Here is a 27,895-nt window from a genome sequence, read left to right as displayed (position 1 = left end):
CTTGCAGTGCACTGACGCAAACCCACACACTTATAGAAAGCTTTGCACACTTTGCACAAACCAAATTCACTTCTGCCTGCCCGTGCGCGTGCTGCTCCCCATCCAGCCGGTCTTTTATTATTTATTTTTTTATTCTTCTCTCCGCATTTCGCCTGCATTGGTGCGCGCATGGTGAGTAGAGCGCGTGCACTGCGCTCATTTCTTTATGCTTCTTTTCGCTTAGCGCATGTTATTATTTAATTTATTGCATTTATTTCCTAAAGAAGTCTAGCATTTAATTCTTAACTTTAATGTACATTTATATTACTTGTTCCTTTGAATACATAAGGACCTTAGCTTTTTCCTTTCTATCTTTTCATCACAAATATTTACTGTTAGGCTTTAAATAAGTCATGTGAATAATTTTTTTTCGTTTTGTATATGCTTATATGTTATTTTAAGCTGCAATTCTTTGAGAAAAAGTTCAGCTGACTGCCGTCTTCTTTGTCTATAAAGTTTCAAACCCTCAAGCATTATGTAATGAACGAGATTCTGTTTGCTAATTCTTTTGACGTTATTTTGTGTTTTTATTTTCTTTTCCCCTTTTTTCTTTTTCTTTTTCGTGCTGCATTAACGCCGGTGGGGGGTGAAGTTCCCGCGCGCTGGCGCTCTTTTCCTGCCTATAAAACGCGGCGCGTGCTGAGTGACAGCAGCGCAAATGGGGCGGAAAATTAAAGCATCTTTCGCTAAAGGGGTAAAAAACGAGAAGCCAAAGAGAAACGAGAGCAGCACGTGTTCGGGAAATGAGCGAATATATTGCAGATATTACTCAAAAGATTCATATATATTTATATTTCTTTCGATGGTACAGTGCTGCTTTCCTTTCAGTGTTCTTGTGGATATGAATTAATTATTATTTTTAAAAAATAAAAAAAATGTGTAATATCACGCGGATCATACTGCGGGAAGCTCATGAAAGATAAAAAGTGAGCCGAAAACGAAATAAAATCTGGAAAGATATTTAATTAATGGATTTTTGTTTTGATCGGTAAAAGGCTGTTACATTTCGATTGACTGGGCTTTTTATTATTATTATTAGTAGTAGTAGTAGCAGTTGTAGCAGTAGTAGTAGTAGTGGTATGGCGTCTCGGTTGGATTATTAAATTATTGTAGTAATAATTATTTCGCTCTTACATGCATTTGTATTTTCCTGCGGCGCACGGAACTGTCATTAACGCAGTATTTTTTTTTGTATTTTTTGCAGGATTTCTCAGAGCAGAGAGACATGCAGAAGCAGCTGCACGAGGGTGCGGTCGGAGTTGCCCCTGGTGTCCCAGCGGACGCGGTTCAGTTGCCCCCTGATGTCACCGAGCGCAAAACGTTCTGCCCCGCGGAAAAGAAATCCGGAGAAACGGATAAAGTGTACGGGACGTTTCGGAGCGGGGCCCAGGTTCTTCCTCCGGTTCCTGCCCCTCATAAGGATGCCTCCGGGCCATTTTTACCCCAAACGGATAAAGCCATGTCGCAGAATAACTGCCCCTCCTCCGCGAAACAGGGGGCATTGGTGGTTCTGGGCACAGATGGCACTGCGTCTGTTCAGCTCAACCGGGTAAGTAGATGTCAAATTCACTTTTTGTAACTCAAAAGAGAGGCATTCATGGATAATTAAGCCCGAATTAACCTCTTGGGGAGAGGGGTAGACATGTAGTGGGAGAACAAAGCTTCAGGGGCATTAGAGGTGGGAAAACGACACCTGACAATCTGCTCCGTACTGCTGAGATCAGCATGGATGATATCTGAATGGCAAGACAAATCAAGCAGTGTAGAATATAATGAGAATATGAAATAAATAAAAGAATACTAATCGAACTGACACCCGCAGTGTTTTTTTTAACAGACATGGTGCTTTAGACACGAGAAGAACGAACACGCACAGAATGGAAGCAAAACAGAATTAGGAAAGTCAGCGAGCACTATATTCTGTATTGCTGAGATCAGCATGTCTGTAGGAATGTTAGATTTGATGTTGTAGAGCTGTGTGCCCAAGGAAAATTCTGTGCTCTCGAAAAAGTCTATACAATGCTGAATGAAAAATTAAGATTACAATATTTTTGGACCAAGTAGAAAAATCGAATTGAAACAAAAGTGCTGAGATCAGCATTTGTACTTACATGTACACATGTAGAGTATTTCAGCATTCTGTAAAATAGGTATTTGCAAATAAATAAATAAATAAATAAATAAATAAATAAAAATAAAGCAGAGCGAATAAATAAATCTGATTTGTTCGAACACAAGCAATATGCTGTTAATCTACACTTATCATGTGTGATGTGAAGTGCTGAGATCAGCAGCTGGGGAGAAAATTCTCTGCTCTGTAAGGGTTTTTTTTTTTTTTTGCATTATTATAAATGGTTATTTTTAAATGATAACAAAGTTGCAAATCAACAACTACAGCAATGCATCATGTCCTTTAGTGTTAAGACCTGCAGACCCGTTCATCACTGCTGAGCTCAGCATATGGGAAAATGTCAGTGTTTATTCACAAAACAGAGATCCTCTGGGCTGAAGTGTAACAATTACAGTAACAAATTAACTCCTGCAATGTTAAGGTCATTACACTATTGGTGCAACTATTTCTAGATTACTAAGGTCAGCACATGTGTAAAAAGGTGAGAGAGGAGTATAGGGTCTTAAACCATAGAAATGCATTGTTGAATATACTCCTACAGCACTGATTAATACTCACTTTTGAGAATTAACACGCACAGGGTTGAGGTAGTAAAATTATTTCTGATAGAGGTGCTGAGCTCAGCAAGAAAACTGAAAAATCTCCCCTTTAGTCAAAGGATGATTTTCTTAATTTATGACTTCAGGACAAAACGTGTGATGATAAGTATTAATTCAACAAACGATATAATTGTTAAATGAACTCTTGGTGTTTAATGAATTCAGTCAGCAATGAGTTAATGGCAACAGTGATTAATTAGCACCTGCAGTGATTCTGTTCCTCTGCATAAACCTAAAACTGTGTCTCAATTTTTAGAAACATCTCATATTAAAAATTAATATTTTCTTAATACCTCCAAAAAAAGTGTGTTTGTGTGTATGTGTGTGTGTGTGAGAGAGAGGGAGAAATAATTTATTTATTTATTTATTTTAATATACAGCAGGGTTCCTTTTGGTATGCTGAGGTTAGGGTTAGATCTAAGTGGAGCATGGCTTTAATTATCTGCATTAATAATTATGTCACTGGAAGGTGTGTGTGTGTGTGTGTGTATATATGTGTGCATAGCCTTGGGGGATTGTGATTCTTTGTAATGCATTTGGAAATAGTGGTACCAAAAAGGCACTTTGTGGCAACAAATATGGGAATCTAGTACTGTCTCGCTCTGCACTACTGTATTGCAGCTTTACCAATGTATAATTGCACTGCAGCTTTAACACTGCAGTAGTGTGCCATAACCTCAGTACCGCACCACCACACTGCAGCCTCAACACTGCACAACTGTACCAAAGGCTATTATACATTTATAGCGCATTACATTACTGCAGATGTATCACAGCAGTATTGCTAGCCATATCTTCGAATTACGCAATAATTATACTTAATCTGCTACAGTTTTAACACTGCGCTTCCTTATAGCAGTTTTTAAATGTGTTGTATTGCTGTAGGGTACTTCTAGCACTGTGCTAAAGTAGAAACAGTGTAATATACTGTAAAGCTGCAACACTTTACTATATTGCCGGCTTAATAAATGTACAGCAGCCTTACCACTGTAATACTGCACTGCAGGCTTAACACTAAATTACAGTGCTGCAGTTTAGTGCACTGCGGTTTGGGACGGAGCCAACCATTTGTGACGGTGCTTGTGTGACACTGCAGGATGATTACTATTGTCTTTCCACAGTGAAAGTACACTTATCCTGGTCACACATAATACACAAGCAGCTCTGACTGACTTTACTGATTGAACTGTGATTTGCAGTGTGTGATTTGTATCTGTGGTAAACAAATTACGCAGAGTCATGAAAAAAGATCACGAAAAATGCCCCATATTGGTCTGCAATTCTTGCAAATTCTTCAGAATTTGGGATAGTGTATCCATTTATCTATTGATCTGTCAAGCTAGATGATTTATAGAGTTGTTTCCTCTAGGATGATGTTCCTGGTTATTTTACAGTCACTTCTTGTGTGGTGAGTGGCAACATTTTGCCTATTTTGTCATAGATTCTAAAAGTCCACTCGTTTCCTCATGTGTTCTTAATTTATTTTTAGTCCTGGTGAAGCTAGTTATTTCTAGATCTAATTCTATTTAAGGCGTGTTAGTGTGGCAAAATACATCAGAATTTACAGATTAACATTTTTTGTTAAAGATTTTTGACAAAATATTTATTTCCTTTTTAAATCTAGACAGTCTAGAAGCATTAGCTACAGGCTGTCAGAAGCATTAGAATTTCAGATAATGTGCAACATACTTTAATTAGTAAGTTGTTTTAAAATTAAGACATTAAAAATGAAAACCGGCATCCTGAATAACTAGAATATCTACATGTATTCATTCCAAACTAGATGGCAAGAAACTAGATTCCATTGCAATTTGTATGTCTACTGGTGTCTATACTCTTACTCTGTCATAATTACATATACTGTAGATGAGTCACAAGGTAAAAATAAAAACAGCATAATAATTTATTATTAAAAGAGAGTTTTGCTAGTCTGAGCCACCAGAACAGCCAACGACCTTGGCAAAGGTTTCATTGGAATGTTTCTGTGAATATTTACCCTTTAACTCGCCTTTTTATTGAGATTGGTCTAGTATGTTACCTAGCATTCTGGTCTTTAGTCGGGTTGAGATCTGGTGATTTTGAAGGTTGATTTGTTTGAGGTTGGAAAGAGACAACTGCCATCATGATAGAAAAGTTATATCAAAGGTTAAAGACAATGAATCAAAACTACTTCAGCATAAAATTCAAACACTCAGACATTTACCATTCTCTTGGTGTATTGTCACACATTTAGATGCCACTTTATTGAGAATATAATGAAGGATGACTAATATGACCCAAATAATGAACTGTGGTTGATTTAGGCATTCATTCTTCATGTTCTAAAATTAAAGTCAACTGGACCAACATTGAAAACCTCAACATCTTTCCATGGAATAATTTCATGTTGTTCCATGTGTTGTTTGTTGGAGTGACAAGGATGGACAGGATTAGAAATTAGTTTATTAGAGGGACAGCTCATGTAGGACATTTTGGAGACAATGTGAGAAAGGGAAGATTGAGATGGTTTGGACATGTGCAGAGGAGGGACATGGGGTATATTGGTAGGAGAATGCTGAGGATGGAGCCACCAGGAAGGAGCAAAAGAGGAAGGCCAAGGAGGCGGTTTATGGATGTGGTAAGGGAAGACATGCAGGTAGTTGGGTTGAAAGAGGCAGATGTAGAGGACAGGGGGGTATGGAGACGGATGATCCGCTGTGGTGACCCCTAATGAGAGAAGCCAACAAATGAAGACGAAGAAGAAGATGAAATTATTCTATGGCACAGTGTACATTGTTAAAAATTACGACATTCAGAATACATGTATTTTATGTGTCTTCACCAATTTATTTATTTTTTATTTGTCAAGTATCTGTACTATAATGATTCATGTCCAGATTTATTGAAAGTTGTTTTGTGACAAAATAAATAAAAAGTGGTTCTTAATGGTCACGTTTAAAATATTAATGGAAAATCTGCTGTTTAGTTAAAAAACTCTATTGTCTTTGTTACAAAATTAACTTCCAATCAGGCCTCTATGTTCCTCTTAGTGTCTTTCCACCTTTCATAAGGTTGATTAATAGGATTTTTTTTTTACTGTTCAAGGATGAAACCTTTATACATTGGGCATGCGTATAACTATTTTTATAAAATGTTGTCCCTGTGGGAGAGCACAAGGTTCAGGGGAAGGAACACTTCTCAGGACAATGACCAGTTCTAAACAAATCAGTTTATTGAAGGGTTCACCAAACTACACACATGCACACATGCACACACGCAGCTCACAGACACCATCCAGCGCCCTTCTCTTGCTCCTATTATGTGCTCCCTCCGCTCACTGCAATAGACAACACCCATTAGTCAAAAACTCCCTTAGGTGTGTCATTCTTACGCTTTTCTGCCACCGGCCTCACCCCTTCATTCAAAAACCGGCGGTTGACCACGCCCCCAATGCCACATACCCCCAATGTCCGACAGGCCGAGGAGCCATCCAGCCCGCAACCGACTCCCCCTCCCCGGTTTCATATACCATGAGAGGAAGTCGCCACGACCATTTGCACCCCCAGTCTGTGGATCACCTCGAATTTGAACGGCTGAAGTGCCAGATATCACCGAGTGATCTATGTGTTGGTCTCAGGCAGGTTGAAATAACTGCCATCTTATCAATTTGGGGTCGCATCTGCCGATGACCCAAATGGAAACCCAGATACCGTACTTCCACCTGCCAAATTGCACACTTCTTTGGGTTTGCCATGACCATTGCCTGCCTCAAGGTTCTCAGGACTGCTCTGAGGTGTTGTAAATGCCGCCGCTGATGATTATTATTAGGGCGGAGAACTCTGTCCATGATGTTAAAACGTTGCTGGGGCCCTGAACAAGCCGAACGGAAGTGTAACAAACTAGTATAAACCGAATGGAGTGGAAAAAGCCGTTTTTTCCCCGTGATATTGGAGTCAAGAGGATTTGCCAATATCCCTTGGTTAAATCCAGTGTCGAATAAAAGTGTACCATGCCTAACGGATGCAGATAGTGCAGATATATATATATTTCAGATATATAAATGAATGTGAAATATTGGCCACCAGATATATATATATATATATATATATATATATATATATATATATATATATATATATATATATATATGAAGAATGAGGAGAATAAAATGGTGGATGGAAAAAAGCTGTCCCTGAACCTGCTAGTTCTGGTGTGTATGTTCTGTATCTTCTTCTTGATAGAAGGAGGTTTAACAGTTTGTGACTGGGATGTGAAGAGTCCTTGATGATGTTGTGAGCTCTGCGCAGACCAACAGGCTGCTCCAATCACCGTGAGACTCCTCGACTACCCCCATGTCAAGCATAACCTTGAGTTCATCTCGAACCACGTTTTTTTTGTGTTTGGGTAGCTGGTATGGGCGACTATGCAACACTATACCTGGAGACGTCTTCATATGGTGTTCTATGAGGTTTGTTCGACCAGGTGGAGGGGGAAAACATCTGCAAACTCTTGTTACAACCTCTCTACCCGTGCTCTCTGCGATGGCGTTGGGTGGTCTCCACAGGGGACCGAGGTGAATTCTGACGGGTATTTTGGCCTTATGTCCGGTCCCAGCTCCTCCCTCTTGGGAATCACTATCACTAGAGACACAGGCACTGCCTCCCTCCATGGTTTCAGGAGGTTGATGTGGTACACCTGGAGTGTATCGCCTTTATCTGTGCGCCGCACCTTATAGTCAACATCTCCCACCTCCTGTGTAACCTCAAAAGGTCCTTTTCACTTTGTGAGTAGTTTAGAGCTTGACGTGGGTAGCAGAATGAGGACTTTATCTCCCAGTGAATATTGTCCCAGCTACATGCCCCTTATATACAGCCGGTATTACCATTCTTGAACCTGTAGCAAATTCCACAGAGTTAGTTGTCCTAAGGTGTGGAGTTTTGCTCTTAGGTCAAGAACGTACTAAATTTAGTTTTTACTGGTTGAAGGTCCGTCCTCCCAATGTTCACGAAAGACATCAAATTGCGCTGCTTGCAGCCGTATAATAATTCAAAGGGGGAAAACCCTGTGGAGGCTTGTGGGACTTCTCGTACTGTGAATAACAGGGGCTCGAGACAATTATCCCAGTTCTGTGCATCCCCGGTTATGATAATTTTTTTGAGGGTTTAATTATATTGATCCACTAAGCTCTCAGTTTCAAGATGGTATACGCTAGTGTGGATCAATTTAATCCCAAATAACCAATACGTTTGCATAGTGTTCGTGACATTAAGGCCTTGCCCTGATCAGTCAGGATCTTTTTTGGGAATCCCAATTTGGGAGATAACACGGAAGAGTCTAAACACCACTGTGTGCAGAGATGCTGCGGAGGGACACTGCTTCAGTATATCGTGTTGCATAGTCTACTAAAACTAACGCAAAACAATGTCCACATGCTGTCTGCTCTAATAGTCCGACAAGGTCCATGGCAATTCTTTCGAAGTAGACCTCGATTAATGGTAGGAGGCACAAAGTTGCTTTTGGGATGGCTGGCGGATTCAACATGCCGCACACCATCTACGCACATCGCCGTGAATGCCCGGCCAATAAAACCGGGCCATTAGGCGGTCTAAGGTTTTATCACAGCCCAGGTGTCCAGCCATCGGGTTATGGTGAGCCGCAGGGAATAGAAGTTCCCTGCGGCTCTTTGGACCAACAACTGGGTCGTTTCCTCTCTAGTCCGAGTGTCCTGCGTCACTCGGTATAATTTATCCTTAATAACTGCAAAGTAGGCATAGGAAAGTGCGATGTTTGGCTGGACTCGCTGACCATCGATTACTCTCACCTGGTCGTAGGCATATTGAAGGGTTTCTTCTCGGGTCTGCTCAAGGGGAAAATCCCCAAGGGGAATTCCCCGGAGGGAGGGGTCTGTCGAACGCGGAGCTGACATCTACACACATTTCCCTTAACAAATAAGGAAAAGCAGGCCAATTAATTCTCAGAATTAGTGAATGGGTGAGGCGGGGACTCTTCCCTGAATCGGACAGTGATGGCTACAAGTGGGTATTCATATGTGGGATATCCCCGTGCACACATTTAACCTTCACCCGGCATGCAGTATTCAAAGCCTTGCATCGCACCAGGCTTTGGTGGATGGCGGTCTGCCCACAGCCCAAATCCACCAACGCCTGGTGTGTACCCCAATGGATACAGTATGTGGTACATTCCAGCTTCACTGGGGCAGCCTGAGGAAGGGAAGGGCTCGCAGTCAAACCATTGGCTTTGGGGGGATAAGCCCCCATCTTCGTGGGAGGGGAATAAGAGGAGAGCGGGAAGTGACAGGTGAAATGAGAGAGGGACAGCTGAAAGTAGTCGCAGGGAATCGCCAGCCCCTGGGTATGCAGCCAAGTGGTCTTCCTCCAGCTGGACCTCTTTATCCATCACCGCCGGACGTGGCATTGGACCGCGAAAGCTGTGCGACGAATTGCTCCAGCACTATGGGGTCAAGAGCCTCTTCAGCACTCCGGTCCTCATCCAGTAGCCACCTCCGGCATGCGCCGTGGAGCTGCTGGGCAAACACAACCGGAGGGCCAAGGAGCATAACCGCTGTCTGCGCTGCTGTTCCTTCCACTCGCTGGAGGATCGCATGCTTCAGGATGTCGTACTCCAGCGGGCGGCGAGCTGGGCTTCCCGTGTAAGGAGCGGCATAAGGCAGAGGGCTCGTTCTGAGCCTGACCACTTCCCGGCGATGGGAACAATTCCAGGAATGCCTCGGCGTCATCCTGTTGGCCCATCTTGTTTAATGGGACGCTGGCCGCAGGCGTCGGGGTGGAGCTTCTCGACTGGCCAGCGCTCTCCGGAATGCCTCTGCCAATTCAGCTCCCATGCTGATACAGTATGCAGTTTACCAGTGACTTGCTGAAATAAAGGCTTTTTCCGAAAAAGGTTTTGAATGGAAGGATTTGTTGCCCTAAAATCTGCCTATACCTTTAAACTTTAATGGTGCTTTACCAGGTGTGCAAGCTGCCCATTCCATAGGCTCTAATGGAATTTAAAACTTTAATTCATTCAACAGCTTAGTCCATTTTGAATGAGCTTTTGCCCAGAGAAGATGGCGGGGTTTCTGGATCATGTTCACATATGTTTTTTCTTTGCATGATAGAGCTTTAACCTACATTGGGGATGTCATAGGGAAATGTGTTCACAGATAATGGTTTCTAGAGGCGTTTCTGAGCCCAAGCAGTGATATACCTGTTGTTGCAATGCCACCCGAGGGCCGGAAGATAGCAATATTGATTTTTAGCTTAGCTCCTATGCTCACAGAGATAATGATATTGATAATATTAAATACTGTAGATGATGAAATATTCAGTCTTTTCTGAAGCTGGCCCATAATTTGTAGACACAGTTTTTCACAAATTGTTGATTGTTGAGCCTTGGTTTTACTGTTGCCAATTAACCCAATTAGATCCTTGAGCTGGTTCTTTTTAGTAAAATGTACTTGTCCATTGAAATTCAAAAGGTATATTTTCTTAGTTTAAACATTTGATATGTTTTCAATGTTCTATTGTAAATGAAATATGGGTTTTTGGGAATTGCTAACAATTGCATTCTGTTTCTTTTTACATTATCCACAGCTTCCAAAGTTTTTTAGAATTGGGGTTGTATGTTTATGATGATGAAAAAGAATGGTTATGATGACAACAGCAATATGGCATAGCAGTTGTTTTTGAACACAAGCTTGGTCCACTGGTTGTGTTTACATTTGCGTCCACATTGGATTCCCCTGGTTTTAAAACCATTACAGAATGTGGATTATGTTGATGCTTTCCTACAATGGACTGGTGTCACATCACGGGTGTATTCCCAAATCATGCCTGGTGTTCCTGGAATGGACTCTGGAACCACCAAGAATAAAAATAACGATATGAAAATCAATCATGGATAAAGATATAAAGCAGTTACAAAAGCTAAATGAATGAATAATGGTAATGCACAGTGCTAACACATTGTATCCAATTAGTATTCATATTGCATAATCTAGAAGAGACCACTTTTGTTAGTATAGAAATGTATCACTATTACCAATCATAGTAACCAGTTTTTTTTATAGTGCTCTCTCTTTCTTACAGGAAGAGCAAAATGATGATGATGAAGAAGGTGATGAGAACAAAGCAAGAGGAAACTGGTCAAATAAATTGGATTTTATTCTCTCTATGGTGGGCTATGCTGTGGGATTGGGAAACGTGTGGAGGTTTCCATATCTTGCCTTTCAAAATGGAGGAGGTGAGAGAAACAATAAGTAAGACACTATACAACATAATGAACAAAGGAATTCATAAACATATTTATTGTTAAAAATTAAACAAAACATTGTGGGTTAAAGTTAGATTTTTGTCCTAAAACCAAAGCAGCTATAAGTCTTAATCCCAGCAGAAGCAAAATTTTTTAATAGAAGCAGCTTGTAAATGTAAAAAATTATTTTGTAATTTCAGTGACCCACAACCTGTATTTTTTCTCTGTTATCTACATAGCGCTAAAACTTTTCACATTTTTTAAGTATCAAAATAATTAATCTTTTAAGGTGTTTATGTCACAGTATGCATATTTGCTATATTTTTATCATTTCCTATATAGTGCAGCACTGGTGTATCATAGGTGAGGGTGTGTGCATGTGTCAACTTTGCTTCACTGTCCAAATCTTAAAACACCAATGCACACTTTATTAGTTTAATAGCCAGAAGGAATTAGAGAGATGTGTGTGACGATGTGAGATGTGCGAACAATTTTATGCTATCAAACAATTTGATGTTGTCACTGTTAGCATGCAAAAATCTAATTTATGCAATTGGTAAGATTAGTAACTATTTAGCAATCTGGCACTGTACAGTTTGTGGTTCACTGCTGAAGATGACTAAATGTGTGTGTGTGTGTGTGTGTGTGTGTGTGTGTGTGTGTGTGTGTGTTAAATGCAGGTGCATTTTTGATCCCGTATCTGATCATGTTGGGTCTTGCTGGAATTCCCATATTCCTTTTGGAAGTTTCATTGGGGCAATTTGCCAGTCAAGGACCTGTTTCTGTTTGGAAGGCTATTCCAGCTTTACAAGGTAAACTTAGACTTTTGAATTTTAACCTTTATGGAATTTGACAGATGCCATTGTCCAGACTATATTATTTATACATCCGAGCAGTTGAGGGTCAAAAGCCTTGCTCAAGGGCGGAGTAGTGGCTGTTTAGTTTTGCTGGGATTTGAACTGTAATTTGTCCACTCATTTAACACATATATATATATATATATATATATATATATATATATATATATATATATATATATATATATATATATATATATATATATATATATATATAATATGCATTCATTTCATGTCTTAGTCAGTGTTTTGTTTGCCTGTCGGTCAGTAATGTACTGTATCTTATGTCGTTTATTTATTTTAGGTTGCGGGATTGCCATGTTGATTATATCAGTGTTGATAGCCATATACTATAATATAATAATGTGCTGGACTCTGTACTACCTGTTCGCTTCGTTCACTTCGTTGAAGGGCTTATTGCCATGGACTTACTGCACCAACGAATGGAACACAGCTGGGTGCAAAGACAAAGACATGCTGCAGCTAGGTAAGGACTGTCTATCTATCTATCTATCTATCTATCTATCTATCTATCTATCTATCTATCTATCTATCTATCTATCTATCTATCTATCTATCTATCTATCTATCTATCTATCTATCTATCTCTTTGTATGTGACTTGTTTCTTTTTCTCTTTAGCAGAATGTATCCTCTTTTCTGTTTCCAATTTTACACCTGTTTACCACTCATCCACAACAACAGGGTTTGATCATTATTGTCTTAAGAATCTATTCAAGCTTGTTTACTGTTGGTAAGACACAGACATATGCATAAAAGCTTTGTGTGACAAATGAAATATAAAGGGCTTTTTCTTTCAGAAGTTTGTTTATCTCTTCCCCTTTTCACCTCTCATGTATTTCCACACCTGATGTGCAGTGTGCAGCATCACTGCACGCACGCACGCACGCACGCACACACGCACACACACCACCCATCATTATTAGGATCAATATCAGCCATTTTTTTTTTTTTGGAAACAAAATCAGTATTATTAATTACATGATCTGTCTAGGATGCTGGAATAAATTTGTGCAAATGTGCCTTTTCCTATGAAGAGCTAAATATCAACTTGGTTGAGGGCTGTGGGCCAAAAGTAAATGTTGCATTATTCCAAACTGTATTATATTAAAACTTAAGTTGCCATGATTGCCCTCATTTATGATTTCATAATATTTAGAAGTAATAAATGGAGTTATTTATGCAGATTACTCTGTAATAACTGATAACTAATGCAGTTATTTAATTTATTTGCTACCTCAATCAAAGTATACTTAGAACAGAATCCAATTTATAGATAATTAGAATTCAAAGCCTTATTCGGTTATTTAGGCTATAAGCAATAAATATTGTAATATTTTTTCTTGTAATCTTGTAATATCTTCATCTCCTTATTTTTATATAAGCATTTTATATTGGGTTTTCCCTAATTTCAAAGTCAAATTCTCTTATTTTTTCTACATTTGATTATAGTTTACATTTTGTCCTCTTAAAAAAAAAATTTTTTAATTAGAAAATAAGCAAATATGTCAAGGGAATTTCTCCCCCTTTTACCCTTCTTCTCATACATAAATGGCAAATCAGAGGTCATCAAGGGCCAGCTTTGGCCCACTGGCGCTAGTTTGGGTATTTCTGGTTTAGTGGATTCAGCAATAAAAGCTGCTTACTGGACAGACTTAATGAAGCTGCAGTGAGTGAAGTTACACGCCGTCTTGCGTTAATTTTGGTGAACTGCATTTCACCAAATATTTCCGTCAGCACCCATGGCGCCACCTGGAGTCAAAAACATTGTTTTTCAATTGTAGTAATTACTCTGCTCATTTTTAGTTTAACTAACACATTTTATACTGTAAATTCTACAAATGACCACAATTTGTGAAACATTATTTAATAGAGAACAAATGTTAATATGATTCAAACTTACACTTAACCTTCATTTTACCAATAACTTTGCCACCGCCTCCACTATTTTGCATGGACCCTTCAGTAAGGATCATTTAAAATGTCCTGTAAAAGTACTGTCCTAGAAAATGTAAGCGTTCTTTCTTGATGTCCAAAACACTGCTTTTTGTCACATCCAACATAAAACAAAATTTATAAAACATAATTAAACGAAATATTTTCTCTAATATTTAAATGATAACATTTTCTTTTTATTATACATATAACATATTCTTGTTTGTTCTTATTTATTTGTTTTTCCTGTGTAACAGATTCCTGTATTCTTCGAGACAGAAACATCACTTCTATTAAGAACACTACGTTTTGTATGTCTGCAAATGCTGCTGGAAGTTTAAGCAAGCTGTTAAATATCACAATGGAAAACAGATCCTATGCTAGCCCCAGTGAAGAATATTTCAAGTGAGGGATTGCTAAACAACAACAACAAAAAAAAGATTTGTTAGTAGTACAGTTTTCTTGAAAATGTGAGTTTCTGAAAGAAAGTATGCTGAAATTGTTTTTGCATGTTTCTCCTATTAGATATAATGTGTTGCACATTTCCAAAGGGATTGAGTATCCAGGAGATATCCGCTGGCCCCTGGCTGCTTGCCTTTTACTTGCATGGCTCATTGTGTATGCTTCCCTGGCTAAGGGAATCAAGTCATCAGGCAAGGTAAAAGAATGACTAATTAATTCTCTTTTAAACTACAATCAGTCTTTACTGATAATTAATTACTTTTAATTTACAGGCAGGTTACATTACTGTGAAATTAGCATTGTGCTGAGTTGTGAGATATCTAAATAAATCCTGATAAAGGTGTATACTGCCCCTTTGCGTCCATTATGTGTCACTGCAGTGACTCACTCTTGTTATTTAAATGGGAAATTTGATGATGGATGCGTACAGATGTACAGAATGTATAAAATAGACTAAAAGGCAGTGAAATTTGATTTTTTTTGCTTTCTGTCTGCTTTGACTGTGTGGATTTTTTGTGCTTAATATGCCATTATATGTATTAGTTCCCATCAGAATCTACAGTTACCTCCAAAAACAAGCCAGTATTCGACTGATTAAGATAAATTATCCTAGGTGTAAATAAGTGTGTCAATATGTGTGTGCATGGTGCTCAGTAAAGGATTGGCATCCAGTTCAATATGATCCAATTTTTACGTTGCCTCATTGTGCTGAGGCAATGTTTTCCTAAATTAATATTGTGTTAGGAGCACATTCTGGAGCTTTGGAATATTATGGTAGGTAAGAGCTAAAACAATATTGTGTTACCACTCTTACTGCCTAACTTTATTTTATTTTATCTTTATTATATATTTCAGCTCACATAAATGAAATAAAATTTAATATGATTAAAATTTTGTTCATACGGTCCTTTTAACTGTCAACATTGTCCCAAAGCAGCTTTAAAGAAATAAAAAGATTACAAATATATATTTGTTGCCGGAAATCTGTCCCTAAAATCTTTTGTCCCTACTAAACAAGCCATGAGGGCGGGGGGGTCCAATTTATAGGGGAACCGATTCTCATCTCGGTGACACCAAATATCCATTTATTACAGTTCCATCATTATTGAGGTTGTCACCTATTTACTGATGAACACTATTTACTGAAGGTTTTTTTTTTTTTTGTAGCAATTGAAGCCCTGAGTAAAGGGGGCGGAATGTATTTTGTATTTTTAGTTAAAAAAGGTCTCTGTTTAGTCTGATCAGAGTGTAATCAGGTATTCCAGCAAGACTAGTTATGACTTAAGTTGTGACATAACTAAAAGAGATCTAAAAGTTAGCCACTCCACTGTCAACATACCTACACTAAGTGAACGTGTGAGAGCGGTGGGGCAATAGCATCCAAACAATTTCAACTTCAATTCACCAAAACACTGGTTGCAAGTAGCCATGCTGAATCATTATAGACCAAAGGTTCACTTAGGTACTGTGGCAGGAGGACATTCAGTGGTCATTCAATCTTATTTCTTATCTTAGCAATATTTTTGAGCTGAAGGTTATCTGAGTAATATTATCTAAATGAGACCATGTAAAGATATTATGTAAACAAAAAGGATATTTCTAGCCACAAATGGTCTTAGTAAATTTACTTCAACCTTATAAAAAGAAAAAGAAAAAACTTTCACCTGGCTTTGCTGAAACATACAACTGTGTATCATCAGTGTAATAGTGAAAGCTAATAGCAAATTATGAAATCAACATTAACATCTACAAATGGATAATGATCAGTCAAATAAGACCTAAACCAGGAAAGAGCCACGCCCTAATTCCAGAAGCATTTTCAAGTCTATCACGTAGAATATTATCACAAGTGGTGTCAAAGCGTCACTAAGGTCACGCAACACAAGGACTGAGACATGGACCTGATCAGAGGCTAGTAGCAGGTCATTTACCACTTTACCAGTGCTGTCTCTGTGCTTTAACAATGTCTAAATCATACATTTCATGAATATTATTCCTATGTAGGTTTGAGCATAACAAATGTTCTACAACTTTTTGGGGGGATTTTGTAGAAAAAGGGGAAGATCTGACATTGCATATAGTTTGATGGGGTTGAGTTTATGCAATTTATGTACATATTTAGTGATAAGGGATTTTTATTTGTTTTGACGAAACATCTACAGTAGGTAAAGGATCTAATACACAATTTGGTGATTTTGATGAGTGATTAAAATGCTAAACTGATCAAGTTACTACAGGGTTATATATCAAATTGTCTGGCTGAAATCGTCACTGCTACCTATTCATGGTGTGCATGTTGATTTAGTGCTTCTTTTTCTAGTTAATTTATTTAATTTTACAGTATTGTATAAGGATATAATCTTTGTCTATATGGAAAAAAAAACATTCAAGAGTTTTTATTATACATACAGAAAACATAATTTACACAATATTGTATACACAATACAATGGAGTTCTTACTCTGTGAATCCTCCTAGCAGCCACTGACATACATTATACGTTTACAAACTTACTATAGTACAAATGCAAGAAACGAAAGTATGTGGATATATAAAGTATACAGTATTAGTGTACACAGCTAAGACATGCATGTGCAAAATCTTGCAGAAATAGATGGCTGCAGTTTTTTGTTATATGCTCTTACACAGTTTCTAAGAGCCAATCTTTTAAATAATTTTCCTTTTCTTTATTTTAGGTGGTGTATTTTACAGCCACATTTCCATATGTGGTTTTGGTGATTTTGCTGATCCGTGGTGTGACGCTGCCTGGTGCAGGGTCAGGCATCCTTTACTTCATAACACCGAAATGGGAAAAACTCAATGATGCCAAAGTAAGAGGCAGACTGATATTCCACAAAATTTACAATTATTCAGCGTTTGTAAGATATATTATGGCATATTATGCCCAGTGAGATATTTATACACAGTCAGGTCAAAAGGTATTAAAAGATATTAAATCAAGCAATCATTTGACGATGTGAACTTTTAAGTTTAATTCATGAGGTTTGACAGGGGTAGAGAAGGATACCATATCATCTGTAGAAGATAGTGGAGGCAGTATTACGTCATGGAAATGAATGGCTGTCAGTGGAACCTGCTCACTGATGTTTAACTGACTGTTCATGATGCTGATAGAGGTAGCAATGTGACTAATGAGGTGTATAGTTTCTGCTAAATTTTCAGACAAATGCTGCAAATCTGATACTGACACTTCACAGTACAGATGTATAATGCCCCCAAAAGCATGATGGAGGCAGCCTTAGAGATTCATATACAAATTAATTGCATTAATAATGCATTAATAAACTCGATAATTACATTCATCCAATTATTTATGTTCAATCTTGGATTAATTTTCATTTTGCAGCTGCATACAGAAAGGTTGACACAGTCTCATGCACTTCAAACCTTTCTTAACAATAACTGCAGCTGTAGTCACAGGAACATCCATCTGCTTGGAGATGGCCTTATATCCTTTACCTTAATGCTTGTCTATTCTTTACCTACTCGGAAACTCTCCGTTTTGCTTTCTCCAGTCCATAATTAGTTTAGTGCATACAATGATTTGGACCTTTCTAGTAGTAAAATTGGTTGAATGACTGATTACAAGATTAAAGACTTGATTGTAATACAATTAATTTAAAACATCACTATAATCCTAATAGTATTCGGGTTTTTTTCCGGGGCAGTAACTAATTTGTCCACTTTTAATTTGCTTTATAATTTAAAATATTCTGGTTGTTAAAAAATAACAAATGTAAAGTCTTATTTTTACTAAATATAGAATAAATAATTATGATAATAATTTATTTAGTCAGTTTCAAGTTTTCACAGAGAAATTGGTATATAATTTTTTATTAAGAATGGTTTGAGAAACATAAAGATTTGATTTGGCCTCCAGATATAGATTTGATGATTGATTTGCAACTTTTCAACTTACAGGACTTAAAGTATATGCTTCCATTGTATTGCTGCACCTTCAGTGTCTCCTTCATAGTCTATGCATAGACAGCAATGTGAATATTAATATATATATATATATATATATATATATATATATATATATATATATATATATATATATATATATATATATATATATATATCTCTTTCTCTTGGATTTTTGCTCTCTCAGGTTTGGAAGGATGCTGCCACTCAGATTTTCTTCTCCCTCTCTGCAGCATGGGGAGGGTTAATCACTCTTTCTTCCTACAATAAATTTCATAACAATTGTTATAGGTAGGTTTTATTGCTTTGTTTCATTTAATACATTGGAGTAATTATGGTCATGGAATTTGAAGCTATGAATATTGAGTAAATTAAAACTGAAGTAATTTTGCATAGTTAATTCAATTAATCAATTCATTAAAAATCATGTATTAAGTATCAGGGAGTAAATAATTAACGTGTTACGTTAGGTTGAAAGACTCGCTAGAAAATCTTTTTATGAATAAAAATCTTCAGGACCTACTTTTATAGAAAGAGGCCAGTGAAATTTCATAGCCATTTCTTTATACCATATTAGCAAACAAACTAGCATATAATTTAATTTCCATTCACTGTTTCATACCAAAAAACTTTATAATAAAAAAATATAGAGATTCTTGTGTGGCTCTTTCTTTTCAAACTAAAAGTAACTGGATTGTAGCCACTGACTTGAAGAATAGAATAATAGAATCCACCATTGCTGGGACTAATGTCTCTGGCTATCAGAGATAACAATGTCATGTGCATGCATTTTTCTAACACCTATGTTGCTAGTAAGAGCAGTAGGGGAGAATGCTGTGCTTGTATAGCAAATCTACAAAAAAAAATACTTGCTACACAGCAAAGGGAACATGAATGCAACTATTGTTTATCTATTGTCTTCTGGCTATTTAGTCCAAATAACACTGGATAGCCATAACATGCAGAATAGAACTAATGCACTGTACAGTCAGTATGAAACCACCATTTCTTTTCTTACCTACAACCTACACTGGCTTCTGATCACCTAAATTGCTGACTATATCACTATGACACTGCCATCAGCAGATGCAGAGGTAGCTCAGTGGTTAAGGCTCTGGGTTACTGATTGAATGGTTGGGGATTCAAGCCCTGGTATCGCCAAACTTGTGACCTTGCCACTCTTGGGCAATTGAGCAAAGCCCTTAACCCTCTGTGCTCCAGGGGTGCTGTATCATGGCTGACACTGTGTTCTGACCACAGGTTTCAAACAAGCTGGGATATGCAAAGAAAATAATTTCACTGTGGTGTAATGTATATGTAACAAATAAAGGCTATTCTTCTTTAAATGTTTTCAATTAAATCTTTAAACTGCTGCTTCACTGAAATCAGGACCCTGTTAAAAGTTCACAAGAATTCTATTCTACATGGCTAAGGATCTGTAGTAACTGGGCCATGTTTGATGCCTGCTTGTTCATCCATCATAGAAAAAAATACATTGATGCTTAGGTCAGATTTGACTCCACAATCAAGGTCTAAATCTGCAAGCCAATGGTTCATAGTTAGCATTGTCGTCATGTGCAGACTGCGTGTGGCAGTTCCAAATGCAAAGATTGCATCTCTAAAATAATTAGTGCCAAGGCAGTCGTTCAGCATTTTCATTCAGGGAACTTTCATGTGCATGGTCACTTAGAGCCATAGCATTGTCTAGTGGAAACCAGTTAACTTGGTGGACAACCAATAAAACCATGTGTTAAAAACCTTTGCTAGCATGGTAGAAGAATATAACCATATGCATGAGTTTTTTTATGACCAAAGTTGATAAATGAATTACAAATGGGAGGGGGAAAACAGCTCAGTGAGGGGAAGTTTACAGTCATGTCATTTCCTCTACAAGTTTAAAGTTTTGCTTATACTGTATTGTGTAGTTTATCTGTCTTAAGATGACTAACCTTTTTTGATTATTTTACATGTTTGGGCTCTGGAATTGCTTTGTAAATGTACATTATATCTTATAAATCTTAATTTTTTTCCTCCCAACAGGGACACTATAATAGTGACATGTACCAACAGCGCTACCAGTATTTTTGCTGGTTTCGTGATTTTCTCTGTCATTGGGTTCATGGCTCATGAACTAAAGGTGCCGATTGAGAGAGTGGCAGATGAAGGTAAGTCAATAAAGGGCTAGATTATATGTATATAACTAACAAATAATGTTAATCTCAGATTATGTCTTAAATATTTATTGTTTCTGATGTAAAATCAAGTTGATGTATTAAATATAACTCAAAGGAGCTACAGATTAATACTTTTTAAAGCATTTATTGGCTTTGTGTTCATTATAAAAATTTATCACAGATTTGTGGGCAAATTTGAAACAATTACTAATGTCTCTATAGGGCTTGGTAACTCTGGACAAAACATTAGGCCTGGTTGTGGTGGGGATAACTCTACAACTTAACCACTGGGTAGACACTCTCTGTCAAAGAGAAAGAGTCAGGCAGACTCTTTACACTTTTCTGTTTTAACATCAGGTGATCCCTCAGGACTCGTTGCAAGACTTGCAAAACATGATTAACATGTTAATGGAGTGACTTATTTGAGGATGTGAACAAACAAGTAGCTGAAAATATTTGTGTTTGAGTCATTGATTAAGGTGTGACACACTAGATGGATATTCTTCAGGCATTACAGGGTACTTAAAATTACCATCTGAAGTGTTGAAGGCAGTTTTCTACTAATATCCATCCTTAATGTAAACCTGTAAATTCAACATCAGGCATTACTGATGTTGAATTTGTGTATATAATAGCTCCTTGCAAGAGCTGAAAAGAAATGGACATGGGTGGCAGAGGATTCTGTTTCTTAATAGTTATCCTATTAAGCCCTTGTAATCTATTCATCTATGCAGTACCTTTTTTCCTAAATAAAAAAGAACATGTGCCTACCAGGAATATGGAGAGAGAGAATGATTCCAAAGTGTCTACGCTGTATTCCTCCATAAATTATGGCTTGGACCATGGAGGCTGGAGAATGTGAGGTCCAGGACAACAGGACAACTGTGAAAAAGAATAAGATGGAAATGCAGCTTCCCATGGTGTTTATTATTGAACAGGCATACAGCAAGAAAGGTTTTTTTTTTATTACCTGGATGTTACTTTGTAAATGCAGGGTTTTTCAAGCACAAGGTACACCTTAACCACTGCCCATCATGCTAGGTTAGACACAACTTTAGAGAAACTCTTAGAGACAGAGTACATGGGGAAAAAAACATAACTTCCAAAATCAACAAAAGAGCAAACAAGGATAAAACAAACAATTCAACTGTAAAATGTCTGAAAGTCCAAAAAGTTTAATGTCAATAAAATGTTTTTTTTTTTTTTTTAATGTGACAATAACAAAATATATTAAAAAAGGGATAAAAAAAAAACCATGAAAAAGTCTTTATACTTGTCACATGCGCATTAAAGCACAGTGGAAGTCTTTCTACATATATAACAGCAATGTAAGGAAGCTGGGGTCAGAGATCTGGGTCAGTCATTATACTGCACCCCTGGAGCACTGAGGGCCTTGCATAGGTACCCTAAGAGTGGCAGCTTGGCAAAATCAGGGCTTGAACCCCCCCAACCATCAGTAATCCAGAGCCTTAACCATTGAGCTACCAACGCTATAAGATCCTGCAAACCAAAAAAAGTATTGAACAAAGTAAAGCTTATAAATAGAAATGTAAATTAGGAGCAAGTAAAAGCATTAAATGATCCTAATAGTTTTAATCATATCATAATTATTTCAGTGTAACAAATGTCACATTAGTGTCATTTGTGAACTAGAGCACAAATTTTTATTGTTTGATGCTTATAGCAAAACATCTGATAGCAAAATCTCTCTCTCTCTCTCTCTCTCTCTCTCTCTCTCTCTCTCTCTTTCTATGTATGTGTGTGCAGGTCCTGGTATTGCATTTGTAGTTTATCCAGAAGCCCTCACCAGACTTCCAATCTCTCCATTTTGGGCCATCATTTTCTTTCTCATGCTCCTTACACTTGGACTGGATACCATGGTAACTAACTATGTAGTGAGATGGAGAGGAAAAAAGAGACAAAGTGCGGTGCATGGTGATTATGTTAACACACACTTTTGTCCCTTCTACAGTTTGCAACCATCGAGACTATCGTGACATCTGTAGCTGATGAATTTCCGAAATACCTGCGGAAACACAAGCCTATATTCACCCTTGTGTGCTGTGTGGCCTTTTATATTCTCGGCTTCCCAATGATAAATGAGGTTTGAAACATGACTTTTGATCTGGAGCACATTACATTTAGTGTGGTATAGAAGAGCATACACAGTAATGCATATAACTTCATGCCAAAGCTTGACTTAAACAGAACTTTTACTTATAATGTTAAAATAGCAGTTGATGATCTAAAGAATTGATTTGTTGCACTTGGTACCATGTACCTTGCCTCAAATAAATTACCCCTAGGTGCAAATGTGTGTGCACGGTGCTGTGATAAATTGGCATTTTATTCTTAAATTAATCTCACCTTAACCTTAGTATTTCTGGTATTCAAGGGCCACTGCAAACCTGCATTGAAATTAAAGTGGTTAGTGACAGTAAGAAATCACAGTTGCCATATTTTTCTTCAATGTAGTAATTTTTTTTGTATTGCGTGTTTGTGTGTGTTTTACTTCTACAGAGTGGCATGTACATGCTTCAGCTGGTTGATACCTATGCAGCCTCCTATTCTCTCGTCATTATAGCCATCTTTGAGCTAATTGGAGTTTCGTACATTTACGGTAACTTCATGAACTTCACTTCTTCTGTGTCTTTTCTGAACTAATGCCTTAAAAATGTGAATGAATAAATAAATGAAAGAATTGAGATTTAACTTTCCACTGTTTAAAAATATAATAATGAGAAGAATTATATTAATATTTATAAAATGACCCTTTTACTTCTTTTCTAATTTCTTTCCTCATTTTCATAGTTAATTCATACCAAATTGTATTTACATTTTGACCACAAAAAAAACATAAATGACTGTGAAGTGATTGTAAACTAAAGTGAGCGAGCTAATAGTAGATATGTTATTTTATTGTTTTTTTTTGTTAGATTAATATTTCAAATCATAAAGTTGAAGTAGACACTACAGTATACAATATGCAGTGGTCCCCTGAAACTCCCAGGGGTTACGTTCTAATCCAAATTTGCACCCCCGCAGCCCCTTTGGTACCTTAGTGAATTCATCTCTACATTTAAAAATTTTTTAGTATTTAGTATTTAGTTAGTAACATAGTTTAAAATGTTATTCCTAATGCTCCTGAACATTCGGTCCCGCTGTGGATTCCTCAAATTTTAAGATAATCCGCAACTTGCTGTTAGTTAGGTTCCAAATGAAACATTTCTAAATCTTTCATATAGTCTTTTCTTTCTTTATTATTATTCTTTACTAGCTGCTTTATTCTAGACATTTCCCATTTCTGAAAGCTTTATCCTTCTTGTTTATTTCTTGAGTCTTGTTCATGAAAAACATTTTATCGATCATTATAACTAATCTCACTCTAATATTAAACCTACTTCATTATTTTACTCTGATTTAGTATTTTCACTGAGACGTGAGCAAACAATACCTTCTTTGGCCACTAGATGTTGCTTTTATTGTTTTTTGTTTGAAGGACAAAATATGACTTGGATTTTAAATAGGCAATTTTATGTATCTTTCAACATGAGTCTTTATCAGTTTACTAAGTTCAGCTTAAGTTTCTCTGATAAGCCTAAAATCTAAAACATGAAAAATCCATATAACATTGAATAACATATAAACAGATTGTAGAATTAGGCATTATTAGAGCACTTCCACTATTATGCATGATCTTAGTTCTTATTAAAGCGTGTATGCATTCTCTTTTAAAATCCTTTGTGTTTATGCTGCAGTAAAGTGTCCACATCTCAAATGTTACACTTAATTCCTCTTTTACCTACTTGCAGCTGGATTCTGAAAGAGGCATTCACTTCACTACAGCTCCATTACCATCAAGATTGTTCATATTGAACATCATCATAAAGATAGATTAAATGTATATCTCAAAATATGGAACATACATTGGAGATTAAAATATATGTTTGTGTGATGAAATTAAATTAGCATTCTGGTATCATGACACAGGATGGATAAATACAGCCCCAGATTTACTAAATTTAACATTTTTCAAAAGTGTTCTAATGTATTTTCTTTGTTTTATTTTTGCATCAGTAAACCAATATTTCCTCTCTCTCTCTCTCTCTCTCTCTCTCTCTCTCTCTCTCTCTCTCGCTTTTGCAGGTTTACAACGATTCTGTGAGGACATAGAAATGATGATTGGTTTCCAGCCGAACAGGTTCTGGAGGATTTGTTGGGCTTTTGTAACACCTACTATTCTGACAGTAGGTTTGAATTAACACAATACATGCAATACAGTAATACAGTAATAATTAAAAAAAAAAATGATTTCTTTGTTTGCTTTCAATAAGCAAAAAAAGACACCATGCAAACAATGATGTGATACTGTATGCTATGGTATTATGCAACACTATTTTTTTTTTATATGCACTACCTACTTTTTTATTTACCAAAATATATTCTGCAGAACCATAAACAACAAATATACTAGTGTAATAAATAAACATATAGTAATATGATAATAACTAGCTAGTTAAAATACAGTGTAATAAAGAAAAAAACACAATGGGAGGTGCATTTTTTGTATTCTAATCTGTCTGTAAACTTGAAACAGAGGTGGTGAATTCCTCATTCAGAATCATCATTCAGAATTTTCTAAAGTAAAAAGGAAATAAAAATGCTAAACAAATAAAAAAGAATAAAAGTCAAGTCAAGTTTATTTCTAAAGCGCTTTTCACAACAGACATTGTCTCAAAGCAGCTTTACAGATTTTAACAGTTAAGGTGAACGATGTGTATTTATCCCTGATGGGCAGCCATGGTGACTGTGGAGAAACTCCCTTAGATGTTATGAGGAAGAAACCTTGAGAGGAACCAAACTCAAAAGGGAAACCCATCCTTATTTGGGTCTATTGCAAATTTTTTTATAAAGAAAATAAAGTACAGCTATAGATTGGTAAAAGTGGTATTGCAAGTATGTTTTATATCATTGCACAATGGGGAGACCATTTAATTGTTCATGAGGTAGATTGCCTCGGGAAATAAACTTGCTTGGCTGTCTTCAACAATGATCCATAAATCTTGCCTGGCAGTTTTCCAGGATTCAAGAAAAATTCCAGAAAATAATTTTTCTGAACATCCAAAAACTGCATATTTTCAATGTGAATTCAATGTGGCATATTTGATAAAAAAAATTATGTTGTTTACTTAATTATTTGTTTATTTGTATCTTATTTTGTGTTGTAGTTTATTTTGGGACTGAGTTTGTACCAGTGGAAAGTGATGACCTATGAAGACTATACCTACCCCACTTGGTCTATGGTGCTTGGCTGGCTCATGGTCATCTGTTCTGTTATCTGGATCCCCATCATGTTTGTTATCAAGATGCATCTTGCTCCAGGAACCATGATTGAGGTAATAATAATCTTATTCATAATAATATGAATACAGGAGAAAGTTGAACATTATACTGTTTATTGAAGTTGAATGTTAAGACAACGTGCAAGTAACGCAACAGTAGCAGCACATTTTGTATGCTTAAGAAAAGGTGGGCGAGTAAATTTGACAATTTTTAATCTCTTTTTTATTACATGTACAAAAACAGGAAGTCTGTTCCACAATACAGTGAAACACATGTAGATGTAATCAAACATCAAAGGATATTTAGAGTCCAGCTAAAGTTATATAAACTTTTTTAAAATAAATATTTAATAGTGATCTTATATACATCAGACGAAATAACTTTTACTAGTTCACTAGTTGTATCCTTATATTATTTAACTTTATGTAACTAAATTCTGTCTTTTTTCCCCCTTCTGTTTCTCTCTCTCTCTCCCCCCCCCTTCAGCGATTAAAGCTTGTATGCTCTCCTCAACCTGACTGGGGTCCTTTCTTGATGAAGCATCGTGGTGAGCGCTATAAAAACATGATTGACCCACTTGGAACAAATTCATTGGGGCTCAAACTTCCTCCTAAAGACTTCCAGCTCTCTGGCCCTTGACCTCTAATCGATATCCATTGCCCTCTGTCCTTTTGACTTAATTTGTCTACCCTCAATTTCTATTAATTCCTTAATACCCACTAACCGACAGACTTGGCTCAAACTCACAGCCACTTGCCGTTGCTTCTTCAACTACAATTTTCTAGCTTTAAGTTTTTCTTATTCCTTCCTCCTGGCAGAAAAACCTCTTAAAACCTTTTCCTTCTTTTTCATTGTTTTCACTGTTCCATTTCCTCATAAAATCTGAACTTCTTTCCTTTCTTCTTGGCTGCAAAGCTGCTATCATTTCAGTGGTGGATATCTTGCACACACATGCTTTCACCCTTTCATACACAATCATTTTCTGAAAATCCACAGATAACATAAGGAATATGAAATTCGATTTATATTTGCAGGCTAAACCCTGTTCTTTACATTCTCTTTAAATCTGTAACTTTGTGCCTCTGACCTCTTCTGAATATAACAATAATAGTTTTAAATTTGTGCAGTTACTTCTGTTTGTTTCTGTACAATTCAGAATAGATAAAAAGCTAGGACAGCATTATGCTAGCAGCTAAATACTATATTCTTGCATTACAAGAAGCACAAAGCTAGTTATTGATTTATTTTAATTATATATTTTCTCACAACAGTATGAACATTTATCTCTCAATTAAAAAAACTAAAAATTGCAGCCATAATAGTTAGAACACTACTCAGTGGCCAGGTAGCATTTATGTGTGAAAACATATATATTTAACGCTACATGTTTGTGATCTTTACTTGGACTTGCTGTGTCTTTTATGCAAGAAGGAGAATATTTATGATATAAATCTATATACATGTATAAAATCTACACTGACAGTGTGGCATGTGTGCTATCCTGTGTATTGTTAGCTGTGCAGCTGATAAATATAATATTTATCTATTTTAGAAAGTTGTAGTTATAGTTAAGCTGTATGTTAAGTGTCATCACCTTTCATCAGTGTCAGTAGATTACAAATGTAGTTATTAGTCTCTGAGTGAAAACCTTCAGAGATATTTCTCCTACTGTTTTACATATGTTTTTGAAGTCTTGCCATGAAACAGGGTCTCAGGTATAATTATCATTGGCCTTATTTTTTTCTGAAGAAGTGGATAATTTATCCTTTTTATTTGCAAAAACTTATTGAATTACTTTTGGATTTTCAAATGCTTCTAAAGAAAAGTGACCCTATATATCTCTACAATCAAAATTCTATTGAGATAATAATGTGCTTTTCCTCACTAAATAATGGAAAGGTGATATATATATATATATATATATATATATATATATATATATATATATATATATATATATATATATATATATGTAGGTAACTTTTATTTCATGTCAAGTTTACATTCTGTGAATAATTCCTACATCAGACCCATGTCCTTGTGAGAAAACTGATGTGTTATTGTGATATAACAGACAACACCACCATATCGTCTGAAGTCAACAGTCACACCAAAACATTCGAAGCCATGAGGAAAAT

At 36.6% G+C, this 27,895-nt stretch overlaps 1 protein-coding gene across 1 annotated transcript; it reads left to right on the top strand.

Moving 5' to 3' along the window:
- On the top strand, positions 1 to 27,653 carry slc6a5 (solute carrier family 6 member 5). The gene is made up of 16 exons (XM_046858249.1): positions 1 to 171; positions 1,244 to 1,588; positions 10,857 to 11,010; positions 11,700 to 11,831; positions 12,181 to 12,363; positions 14,089 to 14,236; positions 14,357 to 14,489; positions 16,989 to 17,123; positions 18,428 to 18,531; positions 20,281 to 20,405; positions 22,182 to 22,294; positions 22,387 to 22,518; positions 22,935 to 23,034; positions 24,561 to 24,661; positions 25,643 to 25,810; positions 26,244 to 27,653. Exons 1-16 carry the CDS (start codon positions 169 to 171, stop codon positions 26,394 to 26,396), a joined length of 2,229 nt encoding a protein of 742 aa, XP_046714205.1. The 5' UTR covers positions 1 to 168; the 3' UTR covers positions 26,397 to 27,653.
- The last annotated feature ends 242 nt before the right edge of the window (positions 27,654 to 27,895 follow it).

Source organism: Silurus meridionalis, chromosome 9 (assembly GCF_014805685.1).
Source record: "Silurus meridionalis isolate SWU-2019-XX chromosome 9, ASM1480568v1, whole genome shotgun sequence".
Taxonomy (NCBI): Eukaryota; Metazoa; Chordata; class Actinopteri; order Siluriformes; family Siluridae; genus Silurus; species Silurus meridionalis.
The sequence above is the reverse complement of the archived record's forward strand: the minus strand, read 5'-3'. Positions and strand labels throughout refer to the sequence as shown.

What these genes read in the sequence shown, in the direction of transcription:
- slc6a5 (XM_046858249.1), top strand. An exon ending in CAAAGACATGCTGCAGCTAG is followed by an intron (nt 12,364 to 14,088) that starts GTAAGGACTGTC and finishes CCTGTGTAACAG; the next exon opens with ATTCCTGTATTCTTCGAGAC. An exon ending in CCCAGTGAAGAATATTTCAA is followed by an intron (nt 14,237 to 14,356) that starts GTGAGGGATTGC and finishes TTCTCCTATTAG; the next exon opens with ATATAATGTGTTGCACATTT.